Source organism: Thalia democratica, chromosome 5 (genome assembly GCF_965202585.1).
Source record: "Thalia democratica chromosome 5, ktThaDemo2.hap1.1, whole genome shotgun sequence".
Taxonomy (NCBI): Eukaryota; Metazoa; Chordata; class Thaliacea; order Salpida; family Salpidae; genus Thalia; species Thalia democratica.
This window is the reverse complement of record NC_139169.1, coordinates 39,309,924-39,332,009: the sequence shown is the minus strand read 5'-3', so window position 1 is coordinate 39,332,009 and position 22,086 is coordinate 39,309,924. Positions and strand designations below refer to the sequence as shown.

Sequence of the window (22,086 nt, the reverse complement as noted above, 5' to 3'; positions counted from 1 at the left end):
TTTTACTCTTAATATACTTAGTTCTACTTGTAAATTTTTTAAATACTGCTTATAAATAACAAACATCAGGATTTTGAGCAAGCCATACTTTCTTCCAAACATCTCTGACTGGAAGATCCAAGGAGACTATTTTATTGCAAACAAGCAACTCCATACCAGTGTCGTCTTCCAAGAATGCTACTAACTCACAATCTGTATTAAGTATTTTTTGTTAATTATCATACCATAATTTAATTAAAATCATATTTATCATAACTTATTATTTCATAAATCAGACAATCGTTCACTGAAAAAAAAAAAAAAAATTTCAAATATATTGTATTTTTATAATGATCTCAAAAGATAAACAAGGTTTAACGAACCAGTGCAAATTTTGTTTTTTACGTCTCTCATGAGCGGTCCGAGTCCCGGTGCGGAACTGGAGTAAGGGTTGTTGACCATCCTTCCTTGCAAGAACTCTTCCTGAAGCGGGTCCTTGTCAAGGTGCAGAAAGAAATCGTTTGTGTCTTCCTCTTCCTGTCATTATTTGTTTTATGCATTAATAAAAATTACGTTAAATATAATTGTCAACTTCATCTCATAATATTAGTTTTTTTCTGACATAAACTACCTGTTAAGTAAAAATGCTCTAAAAATAACAGAAATGAATTAAGTTGAATATCATGAGCCATCAAATGATTATAAAACACAATGTTCAAAACCAACAGGGTATATGATGTTGGCAAGGCGTTCAAATATAAACTGGGGCGTCTGACGATCTTGCAAATCTTGTTTCTTGATTGCTTCGATACACAACGCCATAAACGAACGAGTCTCTGATTCGCTATCTGCAAACAAAATAGTTTGAAGAAACATACAAAAAACAAAATAGCAAAAAATAGATAAATTGATTTTTTTATATAATTTTATGTTTATTCTAAACTTCAATACGCTTAATACTGTTATCTTATTGAACATACCAGTAGTGAGGTCTTCAAGCAGCTCGAGCATGATCTGCTGCGAATCGTCGACCATGTTGGTTCGCTGAAGGACGAGCTTGCGCAAGTTCAAGTAGCTGTCCAGCACGCATCTCACCAGCAGCTTCTTCTCGCCGCTCGCCAGCTTGCCAGGCACTATTTCCACCAAGTCAGATAACAGCGCTGAAAATTGATCATGTTTTAAAGCCATGTAAACTAGCCTAGATGTTGCAGTTCAAGTTTGTTTATTTTAAGTTACAATTACATGCAATCTTATAAATTTATTAAAATTAGGTGCTAGTTATAACAAAAATAAAACAGAATAAACGAACTGGTATATTCTTGAAGGGCAAATCCCTGGTGCAGGTTCAAATTTATAGTGGTTTCTTCCAGTTTCGACAACTTTTTAATTTCTTCCTGAATAAAACCGGCAATTGGCGCAAGCAGCCCATGAGCGACTAGGTACACCTAAATATTTCAAATATATTTAATTTTAATTAAAAAAAAAGTTTAATAAACGTTTAAAATTTATAAGATACTCAATAACTTCTAAAAAAGAAGACTAACAAAACATGAAAAATCATAATATAACCTTAGACTCTTTGGATTGGATAAGACTACTGAAGAGCGATATAAATTCATAAGCTGTACTTTCAGATTTGCTCATTTCGCACAAGTAACTGAAAATTAATATGCTGTTAGAGATTTACATTACATATGATTTTAAACATCATTAGGTTATATGTTTATAATTGCTTAAAAGTTTGCTCAAAAGCTCTATGAACACTTTAAAATACTTATTGGTTTATTTAACTTTACAAAAACAAACCTTGATAAGGTATCAAGCCATTGATGTTGTTTGGACGATGGTGCTGATAGAGTAGTTATGAGCGAGCAAGCTACTTGTCTCATCGACTGACTAGATGAACTGAACAGAAGAGATTTCAACATCGAAACTTCTCTGTTTTCCTTCACATTCTTTACCTGCAAAGTCAAGCTCAGATATATTACCTCCTTAAAATGTATTGAATTTTTTTTGCTACTTCTTAAAATTAAACATATTATGATTGCATTTTTAATAAATTAAGCGTCAACCTTGTCTTGTTTTACAAAGTTCTTCCACTTGGTAATGTATTTCTGCTGCAAATAATAAGTTCTTGTTTTTTCATCATCCATCTCTTCAGCGTTTTTAGTGGCAGAAACATTAGCTGTTAAATAGTTAGTTAAATAACTTAAAAAATACTGCAAGTTACAAAAAACTTGAATAAAATTTTGTTGCTGAACGTATTGTAACAAAATAAAAATAAAAACTTTCAGTTCATATAATCTTTTTGGATGACAAACAAACATTAAGCTACGTATTAACTTTTAAACTTCAACACACTGGACTAACTTAATTTATAATTGAATCTTCAACTCTACAAACACTCCCAAACAATTAACTTTTAATAAAATAGTCATTGGAACGTACGTTTATCTAAAACTATGCATTATTATACGGATAAACTTGAGCGAGGTTTGTCCGTACCTTTCTGAATATCGAGAGACTTCTTCCACTTGTTGTAATCGTGATTTTTGTCACCTTGCATCCATTTGTTGCAGTCAACTGGACAGTTCTTACCAACATGCTGCTGCTGATTTGATTCCGACACTGTTGTCTGATCGATTATAAAAAATATAACTAAATTATAAGACTCTTTAATTTTTTACATTTGCTAACCAAGTCTTCACAGTATTTAAGATTTATAAACTTTGATTTAACTTCAACTTGTTTACCATTTTTTTGAGAATGTTCAAACAAGGTAAGGTGACGTTGTCAATTACAGACGCTTTTTCCATTTGAAGCGTGGATTGGAAAAGATGAGTGACTGTAAAAAATTAGATTGTCAAAAACAAGACCGTTTTGTTAAATAACATTGTGTTCAAGCTAAACCATTTAAAAAAGTATTTATGAATAACAACCAGTTAAAATGTAGAAAGCTTACCTGCGCGAAGCCTCGTTTGCCACAATTCGTCTTTCACGTTTTCCACGACGTACTCGAGTAGCCGAACTTCGTTTGAAACTTCGTCCGGCGGCAGGTTGGTGCCCGCCACCTGGTGATGGGCGATCGAGTCGTTGATCCTCGTTTGCACCGCCTTATTCAGCTGGTTGGTCGCCACCACGCTTCCCCGGCACAGCTCGCCCACCAGCTCGTGCACCTTTTAATTAATTAATTTGAAACTTGAGCATTATTATAACTTTTACAACTAAAAAATATATAAAAAAAGAGATCTTTGTCGATATTTTCTATTGGTTTAAAAAAATCTTTACAGATATTCATTTTCCCAATAATGCAGTTCACATTTTATCGATTTTAAACAACTATACAAAATTTTATTATTCAATTTTTCATTAACACGTCTCTTATATTACAAGCAACCTTTTTAACAGTGCTATCGCTGTTGTTGGGGTTTTTAGTGAGCAGCAGAGCGATGATACCCTTGTTGATCATGTGGCACCTGGCAAAGTTGTCAACTGAAAGCACTCTCAACAAAGTTACCGACTGGCGATAAACAGCCGCAATGCAACCGAAGCAATCAGTGGACGACTGAGAACAAGTCATTGATGATTTCTGCGCCTGTTAATAGAAATGATGACAGTGTAATTATTTAGTTTGATTTTGATTACTATTAAAACTTAAAAAAATTTCAAACTATTTTAACGAGAACTGTAATAAAACTATTAATTTTTGGTTTTCAAAATTTTTAAAAGAAAAGAAAAAAATTCTTTTAGAAAAAAAAATCAATTAGTTTGATTGCTTGTGTTTAATTATCTTATACTAAAAATTAAATTTTACTAAGATCCTAAAAAAATTGTTTAAATACTGTATAAATTACTTGTGAGCTTTGTTGTTGTCCGCTCAACTTGAATTTGTGTTTTCTGTCGTATTCCATCAAGGTACTTCTAGACACAAGAACAGTCTGAACTGTGTTTGCCAGTTCATTGAACAAATTTTTACACTCCTAAGGATAAAAAAAAAAGTAAGTTACAAAAATTATATTTAGTTAATTATAACATTATACTTTTTTATGAAAGTTCTATAATGAAGTATAAGCTTTTGTTTCGTTAAAGGTCTTGTTTTTAAAAGTTTACACAAGCACAAAGTTAGTTTAATATAACTATTTCACTAAGATACAACTTTTCACTTGTAATTGAAATGAAAGAATTAACTCATTAATTTTAAGTAGTATCAAAAAACAGTCTACAAAAAAATTTCACCTGGCAATACTTGGTGGCAAGTTGTTGAATATTGCCATTAACAACAGCTTTACTGTCAACTGTAGGCTGGTTCTTGTTGTGGGCAGCCTGAGCAAAAGTTCTTCTATTGATGGCTGCTTTTTGGTTTGTATTGTAAATTCCAACGGGTTGCTTGCTTGCCTTGTTTGAAGATATCTTGTAGAAGTAAAAGCATAATGTAAGCTGCATGCTATTTAACATATGTTTGGGCTTTAAGTTACTTTTTAGAATTACAACAAACACCAGTGGAAAACTTATTTGTCGTATTGTAACAAATAAAATTGCACTGTAGTAAAAGCATACTTTTACTTTAAAAAAATTAAAAAAAGTTTTGAAGAGAAAATTTCAGTGGTCTACGTAAATGTAAATACACTAATTGCAACTAGCGTACGTTGGTGATCAAACTTTGAAGGTCTGGTTTGACTTGAGACAGCTGTTTGTAAGTTTCATCTGCTTTCGTTATCAACGAACTGATGTTTTCACTGATTTTCTTCCTACCCTCTTCATCGTCTGTTTTTTTTTTAACTCTATTATCTCGGTAATTGTTTGTATATATATTTATATTTCCATGTGTAGACATATGGGTTAATTAGTTTTACAACACAAAAATTTTATGCACGAAAATAATGCAAGCATCAGAATAATTAAATGAAACAATATTTTTTCAACTGGTACCAACCAACTGCATCAACAGCGCAACACTGCCTGGAGGTGAAGGAGATGTCGAACTTGGCGTATTTGGAGTAGCCGCACATGTTGCACAGGAAGGGATCCTTCTCGTCGTAGTTGATGCTCCGGCACTTGTGGCACTGGAACACGTTCTCGCCGCAGTTCCCGCATATTCCCGGGTTCGCCTGTTTGTACCACTTCGATGGAAAAGAAGAAAAGTTGAAGTTTGAAAGTCAATAGTTTAAGAATACAAAACGTCATTAAATATAAATTCTGCACATTACAATAAATGTTATAAGAAGGAGTGATCAACAAAAGAACATTTTTTTTTTAATTTGTTTATACCCATACCATGAGTAAATTGTCCCGGCAAAAAAATAAAAATACAAACATTGACAGAAGCACTACATCTGGGACATTGCAGTGTTTCATTGGTGTTTGCAATGCTCTGGTAAAATCTGCTGAACTCTATCATGATGTTGGATGCGACGACTGGCAACGGTAAGTCAAATGTTATGTTGTCTTCGCCCTAAACACGAATTGGTATAATTCATAAATGTTACTTTGCTTCTTTAATTTTATTTTTATTTTATTGTTGAGGTAAAATTTTAAAAATTTTGACAAAAATGTGTAGCCTTGCACTTGGAACTGTTTTTCTGTTAACCCGTTGATTTAAAGGTGTTTTAACCAATAAGATCGAAAACGATGGATAGTATTTAGTTTATTTCATGTGATTTATAAAATTTCAAACAACAATCAGAAACCTTTGGTATATTCAATACTTTAGCCTTGTTCCAAAGCGCTGGTTTGTTTTTCAAATCAACAATGGCCGTTGCTTTTTTGTTGTTGTAGTACAGAACAGCAGTTTTAATCTGTTCGAAAATAAATCTTAAAAACTGCAAACTGTTCAGGTAATTTTTTAAGGAAATTAAAAACAAATGTCAAGATATTTATTGAATGTTTAAAACAAAAAAGCATGTATGGTACATTACAGTAATTATTTTTTAAATGTTAAAAAAATTCAGATTAAAATATTTGTTAAGGTACTGACCATTTTGTTTTTCTTAACATCATTAAGCTTAATGGTGCACTTGTTGATGGATTGTGTTGCTTTCAGCTTAGCAAACATTTGAGTTGTGGAATACTTGATTTCGCTTCTCATATTGGTGAACTTGCTAATTGTGTAAGGATTTTCCTTGTGATTACAAACCATACACGGATTATGTTCCAAGTAATAACCATCCAGTTTGACGTAAGCTGAAAATAAGGAATTCTTAAACAATTGTTTTTATAATTTAACCTAAAAGTACGATTGACGATTTTTACTGTAAAAAAATTATGCGTAATGAAAACATTTTAAAAAACATACAAATTTGTCATTTGCTTTAAAAAAAGGACTCTTTTTTTTAAGTATTTAATTTTTACAGAAAAAAACTTACAAGAAATTTGATTGTAGAGAATAGCATTTGGATGCATGGTCAGTTGCTTGTTGGTTTTTTGAAATATCTTCAGTGCACTGTCGGCATACTTGCTTGCTTCTTCCTGTAACACAACACTTTCAATAAAATACAAAAATTAAATGGTTTCAAACAACAAACAACTCATCAGTCTGTAGTTTAATATTGATAAAAAATAGTTTTGGGTCTTATTGATAAAACTGAAGCGAACCTCAGACAACTTGGACTTGAGAGTGAAATGTCCGATCAAGTCAACAAATTGAGCGCATTTCTTACCGAAACTGACCACATCCGGCCACAACTTCCACATTACAGACAACATCCGGGACTTGTTTGCAGTTCTTCTAAATCAACAAGTATGTATAGTTTATGTACAGTAAAAAGGTATAATGATGATAACATTCTAGTATTTTATACTTTAACATTTCACTTAAACTTTTTATAACTGTCTTAAAGAGTTAAAAGACTGCTTTATGAAAAAACTCCAGATAAAAAAACTTTAATAGCGACCACAAGAGCTCTTACAACTAAATTAAGCTAAAAACAAAACACTTGATCCATGCAGTCTTTCAGTTTCAATTGTGAAAATTTAGTAACATAGATAGTCAAGAAGTGCTTATGGTTTCTAAATAATATTTTGCTTTATTTAACGCACCTGAACATGTTGAGTGCCAACTGATGGGCTTTCCACCTCAACTTCGAGGAGTTCATGTGCAGCAGGAAGTGACGAACGAAATCTTCCAATCCCTCGTCGCTCATGCCGTCCAGCAGGAAACCGCACAGCTTCTTCTCCCTTTCCACCGCCTTCTTCTTCTTCTTCCCCTTCCCCTCCTCCTCCCCGCAACACTCCGTGGCGACCAGCAGCAGCTCCATGGAAACGTGGGCGACCACCTCATCCAGGTTAAGGCTGACGAAGAGGAGGAAGGCGAGGGTGTCGAGGTTCGCCTCGCAGTACCTCTGCCAGTTGTGCGGCCGCTCCCTGGCAACCGCCAGCAGCTTGGTGACGCACTCTATCAGCGTCGTGACGTCGTCGTACGTCATGTCGGTAACGCGTGAGTGAGTTTGCTGCTCGTCCGGTGACCACGCGGTTATTCGCTGCAGCTTTTCCACGCGCTTGCTCATCTGGTGCAAGTCCCGAGTTTCTTGGTAACTTTCCTGAATACATAAATTGTTGAAAAAATATTTAATAAACATATAGTCAACAAAGTGTTATATATTTAATTCTAACAGCCTCAAGTGAACTAACTATCCAAGAAAATTATGGCATTAATTTTATGTTTATTATGAATGTTTAATCAATGAACATCCAAAGTACAAAAAGTATGTTAAGGTGTAAACTGTAAAGCTAATTATTTAGAATTTACAAAAATAGTTCTTTTTCAGACTTACTTTAGTGTTTCCAGTGATGTATTGAATTAGCTTTCTAACTGGTTTTTTTATAACAGATGGAATTTCAGTAAAAAGCATAAAATTACAAAGTAGTTCTTTCCAGTTTGCTCCGTAAACATTTGAAATATCTGCAAATAGATTCAATCCAATTTTATCTATTCTTTATTTTTTATAGAAAAAATTTTAATCTTTTATTACTAACTAAGTATCAATTTTAATTATAAATTTAGTCAAGGAACTAATAACTGTTTAAATACACACCAAGTACAAATTATTTTAAATAAAAAAACAAACCAGAGTTGGTGCAGTAGGCTCGTTTCAACTGGTAGCTGTTGTGAAGGAGCATTTCGGTGATGAGCTCCACGTAAGGAGCGAACACCCTCCCTCCCACCGACCTGGTGTGGTGCGGGTAGAAGAACGGCTTCATGTCGTTCGACTCGCTCAACTCCGAACTAGAACGAAGAAACCCTTCGTTGATGTTCATTATGACGTCACAGTCGGCCGAGTTCGCGCTGACGTCTTTCTCCCAGTGGTTTTCGTACAGGATTCTGAGATAAAGTGTTAGTTAGTTTTTTTTTTCACTTAGAGCTCAAAAGCGATACGCTTTTAATGGAAGTTTAATAAAATTTGCAAATTAGTTTTTATTCAGTTAAGTTTGAAAAAGATAAATGCTTTATTTTACTTTAGTTTTTAAAAACATAAGTTATTCTTAACGAACTTAACTCTTGTTTAATTTTTTTTTTGTTAATTTATACTGAAACTATCTACTTGAAACATACTTGAGATTATCATAGCATAACGACAAAGTATCTTGAGATTTTAAGACATTCACCGTCTCCATAGACAATTTCTTCGACTTTTTGTTTGTTACCAAAATATTAATCATAATCCACATCAGTAAGGATACCTTTTTTTAATATTAGTTTAAAAGAAATAGAAAATTAAAAAAAAAATATTTTATATTAAACCAACTTGGCTTTTGGAGTTGTTATTTGTGATATTACTATCAACAGTTTCTTTTCTGAGTTTTTCGACAATTCCCACAATTACTTGCTGAAGCAGCTCAGTGCTCTTTGCATCTGACAATTCTAAAGACTCCATTAAAGTCAGCATGACCTGTTATAAAACATTTAGAAAATATGTAAACGTTAGTTGACTTATATATAAAAAAAACCAGTCTTACCTGGAAGTAGGGAATAGCTTGTTTGCCGCCGACGTTTTCAACAGCATCCAATTTTTTGAACAGGCAACTAAGCAGGGAGAATCTGATTTTGTTCAACAAATCATCGTCGATCTTGCTAGAGGCAGTTGTTGATTCGGTTGTTTCTTCTTGTGTTGTTTCGTTTGTTTTATTATTTTCAACCGAAATTTCTTGCTGGTCTACAGAATTTTCCACAGCTGGCACCTCAACCTTATGTTAATTACTTTTTATTTAAATTACATAACTTCAAAATGGTTAACAACTCAATAACACCATAAAAGTTTTTCAGTTCGTTGAGATCTAAAAGATCAAACACTAACTTACAAATACGTCAAGAATTAAAACTTAGTTTCTTAACAATAGAAACTATACCTGGTTTTGTTCTTGGTTGTTTTCTTCTCTCAAACTCATTCTTATTGCATATTCAATTTCATCGGTGAAATCTTCAACTACCATTTCTTCTTCGTCAATGAGTTCTGCAAAAAAAAAGAGTTAATATTTAATTATTCTAAATATAAATTTAAGCGTTTGTTAACAAAAGATCCTAGTGAAACAAGTTCACTGGAATATATATAAAAACAAATTATACAGTAATCTTCCTTTATTACACTGACATATGTTTCTGTGTGTTAAACGAGTCCACACACTTCAATTGAGCTATGAAAATAAAGGAATTACTACTACTATTTTTACGTCATAATACTTAAAAATTTTTAAATTATAAACTTCTGTTAAATATTGTTAATAAACTTTAGCTTACTGATAAGTATATGAGGCTTAGATATCTCATATACGAAACGGTCGTATAAACATATTGGTTTTATATAGTCAAAAAAATATAAGTAGATATATGTTTATTAAGAGTGAGTTATTAATTAAAAAAAAAAGCAAACCTTCCTCCACAACGTAATTATCAGCTGGTTGCTGTATAAGTGGTTGATTAGCTTCGTTGTTGTTGCCCTCTTCGACCAAATCCGCCACGAAATCGTGCATGATCTCGTCCTGTATCTGAAACATTTGTTCAACTCATACAATTAAATTAATTTAATTTGTTTAACTCATACAATTATAGGTGTATAAATACATCAATCATTTAAACGTACCCCATCTTGGAAATATATTGGATCTGCTGCTGCGATGAACTCTCTCTCTTCTGAATTGAGCGAAGCTTCTTCTGTGAAAATCATAATTGTTTAAATACTGTCAAGGTAAAAGAACAACAATCTGTGAAACAAATCAATAGTTTAGTTGATAAAAATTGTTTTTTAATATAATTTACTTTGAGTAAAAACCTACAAAAACAAGGGCATACTCAGATTTATAGAAAACTTCAACAAATTCGACTCAAATTTTAAAGTTTACAACAAAAAACTAAATTGAAACCGATATCGGGGAAATCGTCTTCCATTTCCTCGTCATCATCATCGTCGTCGTCTTCATCCTCCAGGTCGTCGTCGTCCTCGTCTTCGATCGCGTCGAAGTTCATCTCGTCACCGCCAAGCGTCGCTGTTGTCGTGTCGCGCGTGCTCGACACGTGCGAACCTCCAAAAGGCTGAAAACATTTGGAGTTTGTTGAGAAAAAAACTTAAGTGTGTCTTTTAATGTTCCTTTTCTTTAATAGCATAATACATTACTAAAACAATTAGAGATGATAAGATTAGTTCTCATTGACATTAACGTGTCTTGTTATTAAAGTATAATTTGTTGTTTGCACTCCGCTATTTGTATTTGCAAATACATAATTTCTTATACTTTACTGACAAAAGTTTGAAATATTAGTATGATATTCAATGTCAATTATATATGTGGGATATCTGAAAAACATACTTTGTGTGTTAATATTTATGTAATCGTTTTCTATATTTTCGTTTACCAAAATTAATCATGATTTAATTTGGCTAAATAATGGTACTTTTATAAATTAATTTGAATTTTAAGATTTTTAAAACGTTAATGTTTTTAATAATATACTTTAAACAAAAAAAATCGCTAAAAAGTTTTAACTCTACCAAGATGTGCTGACTGCTGTAGACGTCAAGTATAGTTAATTAGTTTAGTTGTATATTGAAAAAATAGAAATCCATATTTATCAAACAGATAAATAATAAACAACTATTGTTTCATAATGCTGTTCGAAATACACAAGGTACAACACAAGTTTTGCTTTTACTAAATCCATCTTAAGTTGAGTTTTTCAAAATCTCTAAACAACTTACTTGTTCGTGTATGCTTGTGGAAGCCACGGAAACTGGAGATGACGATCTCGACAAACTGCCGTCATCGTCTTCGCTTTTCGCAGCTTTCCTGCTGACCAACTTCACCAACGCCGACTTGGTTGAGTAGCTTATTTTGCTGTTTTCATGCACCAGCAGTTTGTGGTAAATTTCAGCGACTTCTTCACACATCTCATTTGAGCTGGCTGTTGAGAAAAGAATTGTATATTAATCACATACACTAGTATTTTTGATATACAGCTAATGAAACCTAACATATAAAACTAAAGCTCAAGTTAACACCTTCTTTACCTGTATTAATTAATGAAAATAATTTTCCAATAATATCAGAACTTGATAAAGCCTCTTTTTTCAACAGGTCCTTTCAAAAGGTATTTATTAAAGATTGTGATGACAAAAATTTTTAACTTGTTAGTAAAAAGTGTTTGGAAATGAAAAACTTCTTCATAAGCAATGATGAAATAATTAAGTATGTTAATCATTTAAAAGATAAAATAATCAGAACGCCTGAAAACATTTCTTCATATTTTATTAAACGTACTATTTATTCCCTAATTCTTCCAATTTCACTAATTTTTAATTGTTCACTAGCTACATCCTCTGTACCAAACCAGTGAAAGTCTCATATGTCATACCAGTGCACAAAAAAGGTAGTAAATACAACCCTTTAAACTACAGACCCATTTCTTTGACAAGCAGTTTTTGTAGAATTTTCGAACATATAATTTCTCTAAAAATACTTGATCACCTTTTTTTAAATAAGCTAATTTCACATAAACAGTTTGGTTTTTTACCTAATCGATCATCTAATTATCAACTGTTGAATTGCTTACACTCATGGTTGGTTTCTTTTCTAAGCAATACGTCAACTAAAGTTATTTACACAGACATTCAAAAGGCTTTTGACTCTGTATCCCATTTTAAACTAATAAAGACTTTAACTCAATACAAAATTCATAAAAGTTTAGTTAGCTGGTTCAAAGAGTTTCTTGAAAACAGAACCCAAAAAGTAGTTATTGGTAACACTTTTTCAGAGTCTTTACCTGTTTTCAGTGGAGTGCCTCAAGGAGGGGTTATTGGCCCACTTTTATTTATAATTTATATCAATGATATAACTTTAGAAGTAGTAGATGTTGATAGCAACATAAATCTCTTTGCAGACGATACAAAAATTTTTAGCCATTCTAACACAATTCTACAAAAATCTTTGGATAAAATTTATCATTGGCTAAAAGAAAAAAAACTAGTTTTAAACCCTAGTAAATGTCAGGTTCTAAACATTCAAAAAAATACATCTAGTATCACTTCTGAATTTAGAATAAACAACATAAGGTTACCTTCAACTTGAGTGTTTAAAGATATGGGAATTTTTATTGCTGAAAACCTAAAATGGAACCACCATATCAATTACGTTTATCAAATTGCATCAACTATTTCTTTTCAAGTTTTAAAGAGTTTTAAATCTACAGATATAAACATTCTAAAAAAAAATTATCTCGTTTACATTCGTCTTAAGTTAGAATACAACACACCAATTTGGTCTCCATACCTGAAGAAAGATATTAACCATCTTGAATCCATTCAAAGAAAATATACAAGAATAGTCTTCAACCGTTGCAACATTTCATACACATCTTATTTTGATAGACTCTCAAAACTTGGTATTAAGTCTTTAGAGTATAGAAGGATTGAGTTTGACTTAATTACTTTTTTCAAACTAATTAATAGTGAAACTACAATTAATTTACAGTCTATTTTTGAACCTCATAAATGTACTTATTTACTGAAAGGTAACAACAGAAAATTTACATGCAGACATAATTTCAATAATAATGTTTGGCATAATTCTTTTTTTTATCGTTCAGTTGAATTATGGAACAAGCTTCCAAACGAATTAGTTTCTTGTAAAAAAGTTGAGCATTTTAGGTTAAGGTTAAAAAAGTTTGATTTAAATAAATATTTTGTCAGCAAAATTCATAAGTAATTTTTTTTTTGTTATTTCTTTATTAACCACTGGTTGTATTTGTCTAATTTGGTTTAGTCTATAGCTTTATTTTATTAGCGGCGCCTTTCCTCTGTGTATAACAAAACCTGTTCCTTAATACATAGTTAATTGGCCTGTTAAAGTGCTTGGGGCCTTGGGTTTTCAAGTTTTGTTTATAGTCAGTGTTCTCAACATTTATCAGCTACTACGAAAGTCCAACAAACGCTGAGTTATCTGAGTATTAAAGATTTGATAGTAAATATGAAGCAGGCTCTCCTAACAAAAGTGAAACACGTTGTTCAGATAAAAGCGGTTCTAGTTATACGAATAAAAGTCAAACAAGTTGTATGGATAAAAGTTAAACCAGTAACTCAAATGAAGGCTGAACCAGTTGTTCAAATAATGTGAAGCCAGTTGTTCGAATGAAAGTGAAACCAGTTTTGGAGTGAAACCATTTGTTCGGGTGAAGTTGAAGTGGGATATTGTTGTTCTCTTTTCGGAAGCACCGGAATTATAAATTTTGTGTTATAATTTTTGTGTTTTTTATGTTAATTTTTAACTTCAATTAGTTAAACTCAGTTTTTTTTCATTTTTAATGTAAAATTTTGGTTTATTTTTGTCTTTTTGTTGTATGTCTTTCTGTATAAGTGGCCTAGGTTTTGATGCCTGGGTCCTTCGTATGACAATAAACTTACAATAATAATAATAATAATAATATAAACAAGTTAATTTAGACACATTTTTTATTTTAGGTATGTTAAAAACATTGGTTTTTTTTTCTGAAAATATTTTTTTAAATTATTATAATATACAATCAAGTACAAAATAATTTAGAACCTAAACATATTTAAGGTTTAAAAAAAAACTCTTAACATTAAACCGTCCACATTAAACCAAAACTATTAGAAAATATCATAGTTTTGTTCTTGTGTAACCTGTTATTGAATGCAGAATGTCAACAATGACACGAATTGTAATATCAATTTGAGTTAATTCAGGAACGCAAGAAGGACTTAATATTCTGTGTCGGGGTTTTTCATCCAAAAATTTCCATAGACGTTCCATCAGCTCTATAATAAGCTTACTGAGAAACCTGGATTAGTTTTAAAGTTAATACTATTGATTAATTGAGGTCTCTAGATTATACGACAAAATTTGAAACATACAAATACTGGGGTAACTGTTAAAATTATACAGACTAACTTTTTCATTTGATACAGTTACAACATTTATTTATAACTAAGCCTTGCTACTTTTATTTTGAAAATGTTATGAAGATTATCAAACATACTTATCTGAAACACAAACGAGACTGTTAGAGGACTTTATCGGCATTTGAACACTGATCTTATCCCAGCTGAGATTGTCCTAAAAAATTATGTTTTAATCGTTGAAAAAATGCAGGCAATCGAGTAACTTTCAACTTAATAAACAAACCATGTCATCAGCACCACCACTAGTGGGAGGCGACACGTTTTGCGGCCTGTTGGTTGCGATGTGCCACACGTAAAGCAGCGTCCTCTGGAATGTTTCAACGTTCAAACCTTCGTCGTGGAATGTCATGAAGGCTCGCTTCATCACCATGGAGTCCTTAAAACAGCACAAAACACGTTTATTAACACAGTTCTTTTATTGTTATTATAAAGTAAACATTAAGCTAGACTAAATACTTTGAACCAAATTTAGTTTAACAAATTCAGTCAATTTTAATAAATATTTTACTTTAAATTGAATAAAAGCATACACTTGAAAAGCGTAATTTAATATGTAAGTTTGAATTAAGTTATTTTAATATTATTAATATTTTAGTTTGAAATAAAACAGTACTGTCGTTTCAGTATTTAACATTTTCTAACATAAAAAGTTTAAGCCAGTACATGGTTTTATGATGAATATTTATATTAAACTTACAAAACTGTATGCAACTTTAAATTTTTACTAAAAGTACTAACTTTTGATAAAGTGTATGATAGTTTTTTTTTGCTTCTACAGTTCAATACGGTGGAGAAATATACAAACTAAAATGTATGTAACACTTTCAAATCAGTTGTGTGTACATAACTATAAACACAACTTAAGTTTTTTTTAAATTATCACTCACCTGGAAAACAAGAAAATCGTGTCTGTTTTCAAACATCATTGACACGAGTTTTCTCGCGTCCCGCCTAACAAAATCCACGTCGGATTCCGCCAGTATGCTCGTGCCAGTCTCCAGCAATGAACTTTTCAGGAGAGTTTCCGAGCCCTTTTGAAAGTACAAAAATTAACATCCTAATTTCAGTGTGTTTAAAAATAGTAACAAACTTGTATTTTGCTGCGTATCAAACGCTCCATGGCGAACATGGATGCAGAAACTATCTCGTTACACAGTTCTGTTTGAAATGTAAACTTTATATTTTATATTAAAAAATTCTCAGTATTTATTACTCATTAGCAAATAATTAAAAAAAAACTTGTTTATACAATATATTTTATTCATACCTTGAAATAAAAAAACATTTTTTACATAAAAACAAAATTAAAAACTAAAAGGATTTATGAAAAACAGTCAAATATATTACATAAATCTAAAAATACTCAAAAATATATTTCCTGTAGCACCATATTTATTTAATTATATTTCTAAATAATAAATTTTTAATACCTTGACTTAATGCAATGTTTTTCAACTTGGCATCATGTGAACTTTCAATTTCTTCCAAAATTTTTATATCAGTTTCACCTTCTCCTGCTTTAAAGTTTATTCATTAATTTAATTTATTAAGCACCAAAACTCTAAACATACACAAAATATTCAATTTACAAGTATGGAAACCTACTATGTCTGTTTTATTTTACCTACTTGAAAATTCAAACTTTTGCTATTTTCTAATCTTTTTTAGTACATATCAATTTAAGATTATCTAACACCTGATATAATATGTATAATACAATATGAACCTTCACTAAGATCGTAAGCGTCTGCAGACTTAGAATAAACTTTTAATCCGTCTACAACAATCCAGTCGCTGTTGGATTTTGAAACTTTTATCTTTAACTGTTGAAAAAAAACGTTAAATTTTTGATATTTTGATCAGTGGCAGTTGTTACAAACAGTAAAAAAAAATAATTAATTTTTATAAGTATTTAACAAACTAAGCAAAAGTTTTATGAACTTAGACAAAAAAAACTATTTATTTAGATAATATACGTAGCTTAATCAAAATACAAAGCTGGAAATTTGTTTGAAAAAAATTCAGTCAAAACGTTTTTCTATTTATTTAACGTTTAGTTTACTTTTTTAAAACTCAAATTAGTTAAAACTTTCAAAGCTCTCCAACTGACTTCATGTTTGCCGGCGACGACTTCGCTGAAAGTCAGCGGAATGTCGAACCAGCGGCTCCGCTTCAGCAAGTTCTTCTTGAACGAGATCTTCCTGCCCGCCTCGTGCAGCCTGATGTAGTTGGGACATTTCGCCGCGCCTTCGCTTCCCAACGCTATCTGAATGCCGGCTATCACCTGCAATACATTTAATTACATCGACAAGAGACAACAGTCTACTAAATTGAGATTTACCGGCAGTTTTCAAGCACTAAAAAGTTTGCAGTTGCCGAAGTATATAAACTTTTTTAATGTGCTGGTTCAAACTTTGTACAAGCTTTGGGAGAAAATACCAACAACTTGTTAGCCGAGAAAATATTCTACATTCGAAACGCACCGTGTTGGTGTTCTTGAGGGTGACGGTGAGCGTGTAGGCCTTCTTGAACTTCACCTGAGTGTTGGTCCTCCTGCCGTGCGGCGGGCCGGTCAGCCTCCTCTTCAGCTGCTCCCTCTGGTAAATGTTGAGCAGGTCCCCTTCGAACTCCAGCTCGCTGCCGGTCACCGGCTTGCACTGTTCGAAGCAGTCCCTCGAAATCTGCACTTTCTTGCACGTTTCTGCAAGCACGACATCGTTGTTAAGTGGTTTAAATCACTTAATGCTTTTGGTATAGACTTAACCTACTCGCTTGTTCATTGTAAATTACACAAATTAAATACACTTGAACTTGTTTTTAAAATTCCACAAATTTTAAGTAGTTATGTTCAGGTTCAAACTTTTATTTTAGAGTATTGTATTCACTTATAGAAACAAAAGTTTGTTTTGTATAGACTTATGTTTTTATAATGTTAACTGATTATTAAACGTTTCAAAACAATAAGTTATCATAATAATAATTACAAAATTATCATACTTTAGTTTATAAAAAAAAAAATATTTAGGTGTTTGTATTTAATTTTAATGTTACTTATTTATAGATTTTATAACTGCCTTAGTATTAGAACCCTTAGAACCCTGGTATTTTTAACAATTTATTAAATCTGAAAAACAATTTATATGCTTTTAAATTTTTTTATTTTCGTCTGACTTTTGTAATACAATTAAATAAATGTTAACTATATCTTATAAATATGTTTTTCCGACTAATTTCGCTTATAAGTTATTTTAAGTTTACTAGACTCTTTTAGTAACTTTTACTTATTCAATTTTTGCTTTACTTGTGTAAACTTAATTTTTTATTAGCACGTTTTTTGAACAATGTAAATTTAATATACTTGTGTTAATTTATTGTACCAACTTTTATTTATGAATTTACCTTTCAGAGGAGCTGCTGCTTTTATTTTCTTTGAAGATGGTTGTTTTTCTAAAATAAAATACATTTTGTTTGACAAAATAAACATTTTTACTCAAGATAAAAAATTTAACCTTCTATTGTTTACATATAAATCATCATTATACTGAAACTTTAAACATTTAAATCACATTCAAATCACCGTTAAAAACTTGAGCCGGCCTCATATGGGGTTGCAACCAGAATTCAGTGAGATTTTTCTTCTTGGAAGCTTGGAACAAGCGCAGGGATCCGTCGTCACACAGCACAATCACCGTCGTCTTCCCCTGGTTGTCATGGTGATCGCGCTGGTTGCCAGGATCGTGCCTGACAGCAATCATGTCCAAGGGCTTCGCTTTTGTGTTGGGTATCTAATAAAGTTTATATAATGTTTACAAAATATTTTTCTCAAGTTATTATACCCTTAGGTTACGCTTTTTTTCTTGTATTTCACAACTCAAATGATAATTAACTAATAATAATACGTTTTTAATTTAAAATTAGCTCATTTATACACAACTTTAAGTTTTATCAATAACTAACTTTAATTTCTTGATACGCGATGGTGTCGGGAGTGACCATGATGACGATTGGCGAGTTGTTGTTGTGAGAAAACGCCGTCAACATGCCTGGATGGTGCATTACTTCTCCCCACTCGTACAACGCGACCGGCTTCATTGCGCCCGACGATGTGCTCGACTTTAAAAATATGTTAGCATTTTAAGATGCAAAATGGAAAAATGTATACATCATATAATAAATACATGAAAAACACAGAATATTATTGCAGCCATACACCAGTATCATGTATACATCAGCATATACTAACCTTGTAAGTGATGGGAAATATTTTGTTGAATTTCGAAGATTGAGCGTCGAACGAGGCAGCAAAGTTTTTGTTGCAGTTGAAGCTGAAAAAGAGAAGTTGCAAGTTGTGGGAATAATAAATTGAAATTCCGCCGTTGCCTTGAAGCTGTCCTGTTTCTTTCACTGATTCCATGTTCAACTGGTAAAAAGTAATTTATTTATCGTACTATTTGTACTAAATACACTCAACTTTATATATTATTAAAATTTACGTAAAAGTTAGAAAGCTTTATAAATTATGTTTTAAATATTTTAGTTTTTTTTTATTGTAAATAATACACGTATTGCTATACTATTATTAAATTATTCATTAGAGTTTGATCATTTGATCCAAAATTTCTAGACAGTATCTTTAATTTAAATGTACAACAACGTTTCCTAATTTACATTAATCTCAGAAACTCTGTAAATTGCAAAAAAAAACCGTATTTAATTTTTGTAAATGACAATCGGATATATTATAACATTAAAAATAAATTTACTTTATGAAATACTCACCGGTATAACATTGGTCATGTAAAAAGTTCCGTGTAAAGCGAGCGACTCCTCGTTGAGCTGCTGGCAATATATGTAGCCGCTGGTTGACATGGCAACGATGTGGGTCTCGCTGTCGTTGTTGCGCCCCCCAACAAAAGTCACGTCCCTTATTTTACCCATTGGAAGAATGAAGTAGTACGCAGGAGAAAGTAAGTCCTGGTAATGAAATTTTTTATTAACATCGGTGGTAACAAAAATTACTTTTAAGCAATAAAATACTCTATGATCGTCGGGAATATTATCTGTAGATAAAAAAATTATTCAAAACTAACAGTGATGAATTTTTCTAAAAAATAATAAAAATTTTGTTAACTTACTTGTTCACATAATACAGAAATCAGACGAACCTTTGAAAGGTCGTAAATTTTGACGAATTCGGCGGTGATGAGCGCGAGCTTGCAGGGGGAGGCGGGCAGCCAAACGCACTTTATTATGTGGTTGGTCCCCTGCAAACCGGCTTGCAGCTTCACTTGCTGCGGCTGCTGTGACGTCACATTCGAGTAGCTGATCACGAGGCACTCCTTCAAGCCGCACACCGCAAACACCTCGTAGTTGCAAGGATTCGCTGTAAAGAAAAAATATCAAGTTTTGTCCGCTAAGTTTTTATTGCAAAAATAAATGCAGTGGTTTGTTAGCAAAGTAGGTAATTCAAAATTGTATCTATTTTACTTTCATCTATTTTTCAAACTTTTTTACTTAACAATTAAACATAAATAAATCGATCCTAGTAAACTTGTACATCGCTACAGCTAACCGATCATCGAAGTAATTTGAAAAGGGATGACAGTCGAAGACATTCTGGTTAGAACGAGCTTCTTTTGATTAATATCAGCTTGTTTCAATAATGCAGACAATTTCAACAATGTCACCTTGTTCTTGTCGTGATTAATTGCAAGGTAAGGTTCACTGTTACCTGATAAATACACACAATTATTTTTTTTTGAATATTCAGTATAAAAAATAGTTTGAAAATAATAATTTCAAAAAACAATACCAATGATAAAAACAAGTAGAGTGCTTTGCTGCAATCCACAGCTGAGGATGTACAATACTAATTATCACTTGAATAGTTTTTACCAAAAAAAAACAGATATCTAGCAACAAAATGTTTTAGTTTTGCACCTTTATCAATATTATTGCGTGCTTTAAGTTACATCTTTAATTTAATTGTGTTTTTAGCATAACAACTCAAAAAGTACTAACTGCAATTAGAAGAAACACTGCAACACATGGCAGATCTTTTCATTGTTTTGTTGTTGATCAGACCTCTTATTATTCCACCCTTATATATTTTTACATTGTTAAAAATAATAGACAAACAAAAATTTCATTTAAGAGTTGGCTACAGTTAAATAACATAGTAAAAAGTTTATATATACCTGATCTCCATTATATGTGGGTTTAACATTTTCAAAGGCGTTTTCCTGACTGCCCAACGTGTGGTTGACAATGTTTTCACTTGCCACAACCTCTTTCGCCTTTTCTTTCAACTCTTCCATAACTAAAACGGCTCGGGAGCAATTTTTAGCTGCGGGTAAAATAATTATCACTATGTATAATTAAAAAACATTGTTATAAAATACTTTAATTGTTAAAATATGAAAATTACAATCAAGAAACATAATGTGCTTCTAATTCATTTTTTAATGTGTTAGATGTCAATAACAACGTTAAAATAAACAATCAAAAACAAACTTAGTTGCTTTTTGTACGATGTGCTTCCAATAAACTGCAGCATTGTTTTCATAGTCGCCAGCAAAATTTCACTTGCTCCATTGACAAAACTCCCAATTATTTCAACGAGATCAGGCTTGTCGGAGCCCACAATCAAAACCTGGCTGTTCTGCCGCGCTTTTGAGCATCTTTTAAGAAAATAATTTAATTAACTTTCCTATAACAAATGCACCTGTTTTATTATACTATACATACTATTTAGTAGGTTTAAAACTTGGTTTCAAGTTTTGAGTAGCACATGCAATTTTAGTGTAAATGTGTTTTAGAAAAGCTATAAATTTTCATTAATAAAAAATAACAAAGTCATGATCAGTAAATTAAACTTTTCAATCATCTAACTTTTTGCTTTTTTTATCAATCGAAACCTGTTCTACAAAATGCATTTAGTTTAAACCTCATTCAGATTTCAGATAAAAACGAATACCAAAGAGTAAAAAAAAACTCTTTGTATCGTAAAACTCACATCTTTTCGCGAAGGTTCTTATTTGAAGATTTAGATTTAACAGGCGGGTTAAATTTTTCCTTTGACCTGTTTTGAACGGGATCGGCAAATGCGGAAATGCCCGAAACCAACTTGTCACTTCCGGGTACTCGCTTGGTTAAAGCCTGTTACAAAGATTTTATACGTTAGTACAAAAAAAATTGAACAGAATAAAATCAAAAGTTTTGTAGAGTTGTTACTTTGCAACTCTTACATACTTGCACAATAGTCACATGTAAATAAACTAATAAGTGACAATAGATATTCTATTAAATTTAAGCTTGATTCTTACATTCGTAATAAAATGTAATTTTTAAAAATAAAAGCAAGTCTACTCGTTTGCTTTCAAAGAGCTACTTTTGAGTTTAGTTTTAAACAAACATCAATTTTCACCTTGCAAACTTTCGGTTCTTTAGCGCCGCAGTCGCAGAAGAAGGAGCCGAACTTGGCGTACGAAACGTCGCAGTCTTTGTGGCAGACCTGCGCGCAAACGCTGCAAACACCGACCCCGTCCACCATGCCGCACGTGTGACAGTGGTACCTGAGCGAAACGTATGAGTTGTTTTCATTGTGGTTTGTGACAATAATAAACATAATTTTGTTAACAACTTTACAGATTGCGAATCGCAAGATTTCACAATTAATTTATGGAAACTCTAACAAACTGTTTGG

At 31.9% G+C, this 22,086-nt stretch overlaps 1 protein-coding gene across 2 annotated transcripts in view; it reads right to left on the bottom strand.

The window, feature by feature from the left end:
• Positions 1-22,086, bottom strand: part of LOC145837104 (E3 ubiquitin-protein ligase UBR4-like) — a 52,701-nt gene that overhangs the window by 6,751 nt on the left and 23,864 nt on the right. The window contains exons 36-88 of one of the 2 annotated variants that reach the window (XM_082944873.1): positions 21,808-21,955; positions 21,397-21,539; positions 20,895-21,061; positions 20,579-20,727; positions 20,403-20,481; positions 19,954-20,112; positions 19,547-19,764; positions 19,161-19,355; positions 18,625-18,801; positions 18,339-18,494; positions 17,959-18,166; positions 17,781-17,828; positions 16,865-17,082; positions 16,492-16,665; positions 16,108-16,204; positions 15,812-15,898; positions 15,472-15,539; positions 15,269-15,412; positions 14,605-14,757; positions 14,459-14,535; positions 14,103-14,260; positions 11,166-11,368; positions 10,333-10,501; positions 10,053-10,123; positions 9,843-9,957; positions 9,322-9,425; positions 8,932-9,159; positions 8,721-8,864; positions 8,528-8,655; positions 8,043-8,296; positions 7,749-7,876; positions 7,015-7,514; positions 6,571-6,703; positions 6,342-6,444; positions 5,954-6,159; positions 5,667-5,774; positions 5,294-5,431; positions 4,913-5,087; positions 4,625-4,743; positions 4,216-4,389; positions 3,834-3,959; positions 3,377-3,574; positions 2,942-3,155; positions 2,733-2,824; positions 2,485-2,614; positions 2,052-2,164; positions 1,786-1,940; positions 1,549-1,636; positions 1,289-1,424; positions 960-1,139; positions 706-827; positions 363-516; positions 65-192 (exon numbers count right to left, since the gene is read on the bottom strand). In XM_082944873.1, the coding sequence (XP_082800999.1) occupies positions 65-192; positions 363-516; positions 706-827; positions 960-1,139; positions 1,289-1,424; positions 1,549-1,636; positions 1,786-1,940; positions 2,052-2,164; positions 2,485-2,614; positions 2,733-2,824; positions 2,942-3,155; positions 3,377-3,574; positions 3,834-3,959; positions 4,216-4,389; positions 4,625-4,743; positions 4,913-5,087; positions 5,294-5,431; positions 5,667-5,774; positions 5,954-6,159; positions 6,342-6,444; positions 6,571-6,703; positions 7,015-7,514; positions 7,749-7,876; positions 8,043-8,296; positions 8,528-8,655; positions 8,721-8,864; positions 8,932-9,159; positions 9,322-9,425; positions 9,843-9,957; positions 10,053-10,123; positions 10,333-10,501; positions 11,166-11,368; positions 14,103-14,260; positions 14,459-14,535; positions 14,605-14,757; positions 15,269-15,412; positions 15,472-15,539; positions 15,812-15,898; positions 16,108-16,204; positions 16,492-16,665; positions 16,865-17,082; positions 17,781-17,828; positions 17,959-18,166; positions 18,339-18,494; positions 18,625-18,801; positions 19,161-19,355; positions 19,547-19,764; positions 19,954-20,112; positions 20,403-20,481; positions 20,579-20,727; positions 20,895-21,061; positions 21,397-21,539; positions 21,808-21,955 (8,059 nt within the window). The remainder of the gene's footprint in view (positions 1-64; positions 193-362; positions 517-705; positions 828-959; positions 1,140-1,288; positions 1,425-1,548; positions 1,637-1,785; positions 1,941-2,051; positions 2,165-2,484; positions 2,615-2,732; positions 2,825-2,941; positions 3,156-3,376; positions 3,575-3,833; positions 3,960-4,215; positions 4,390-4,624; positions 4,744-4,912; positions 5,088-5,293; positions 5,432-5,666; positions 5,775-5,953; positions 6,160-6,341; positions 6,445-6,570; positions 6,704-7,014; positions 7,515-7,748; positions 7,877-8,042; positions 8,297-8,527; positions 8,656-8,720; positions 8,865-8,931; positions 9,160-9,321; positions 9,426-9,842; positions 9,958-10,052; positions 10,124-10,332; positions 10,502-11,165; positions 11,369-14,102; positions 14,261-14,458; positions 14,536-14,604; positions 14,758-15,268; positions 15,413-15,471; positions 15,540-15,811; positions 15,899-16,107; positions 16,205-16,491; positions 16,666-16,864; positions 17,083-17,780; positions 17,829-17,958; positions 18,167-18,338; positions 18,495-18,624; positions 18,802-19,160; positions 19,356-19,546; positions 19,765-19,953; positions 20,113-20,402; positions 20,482-20,578; positions 20,728-20,894; positions 21,062-21,396; positions 21,540-21,807; positions 21,956-22,086) is intronic. The other variant, XM_082944874.1, reaches the window with a different exon arrangement.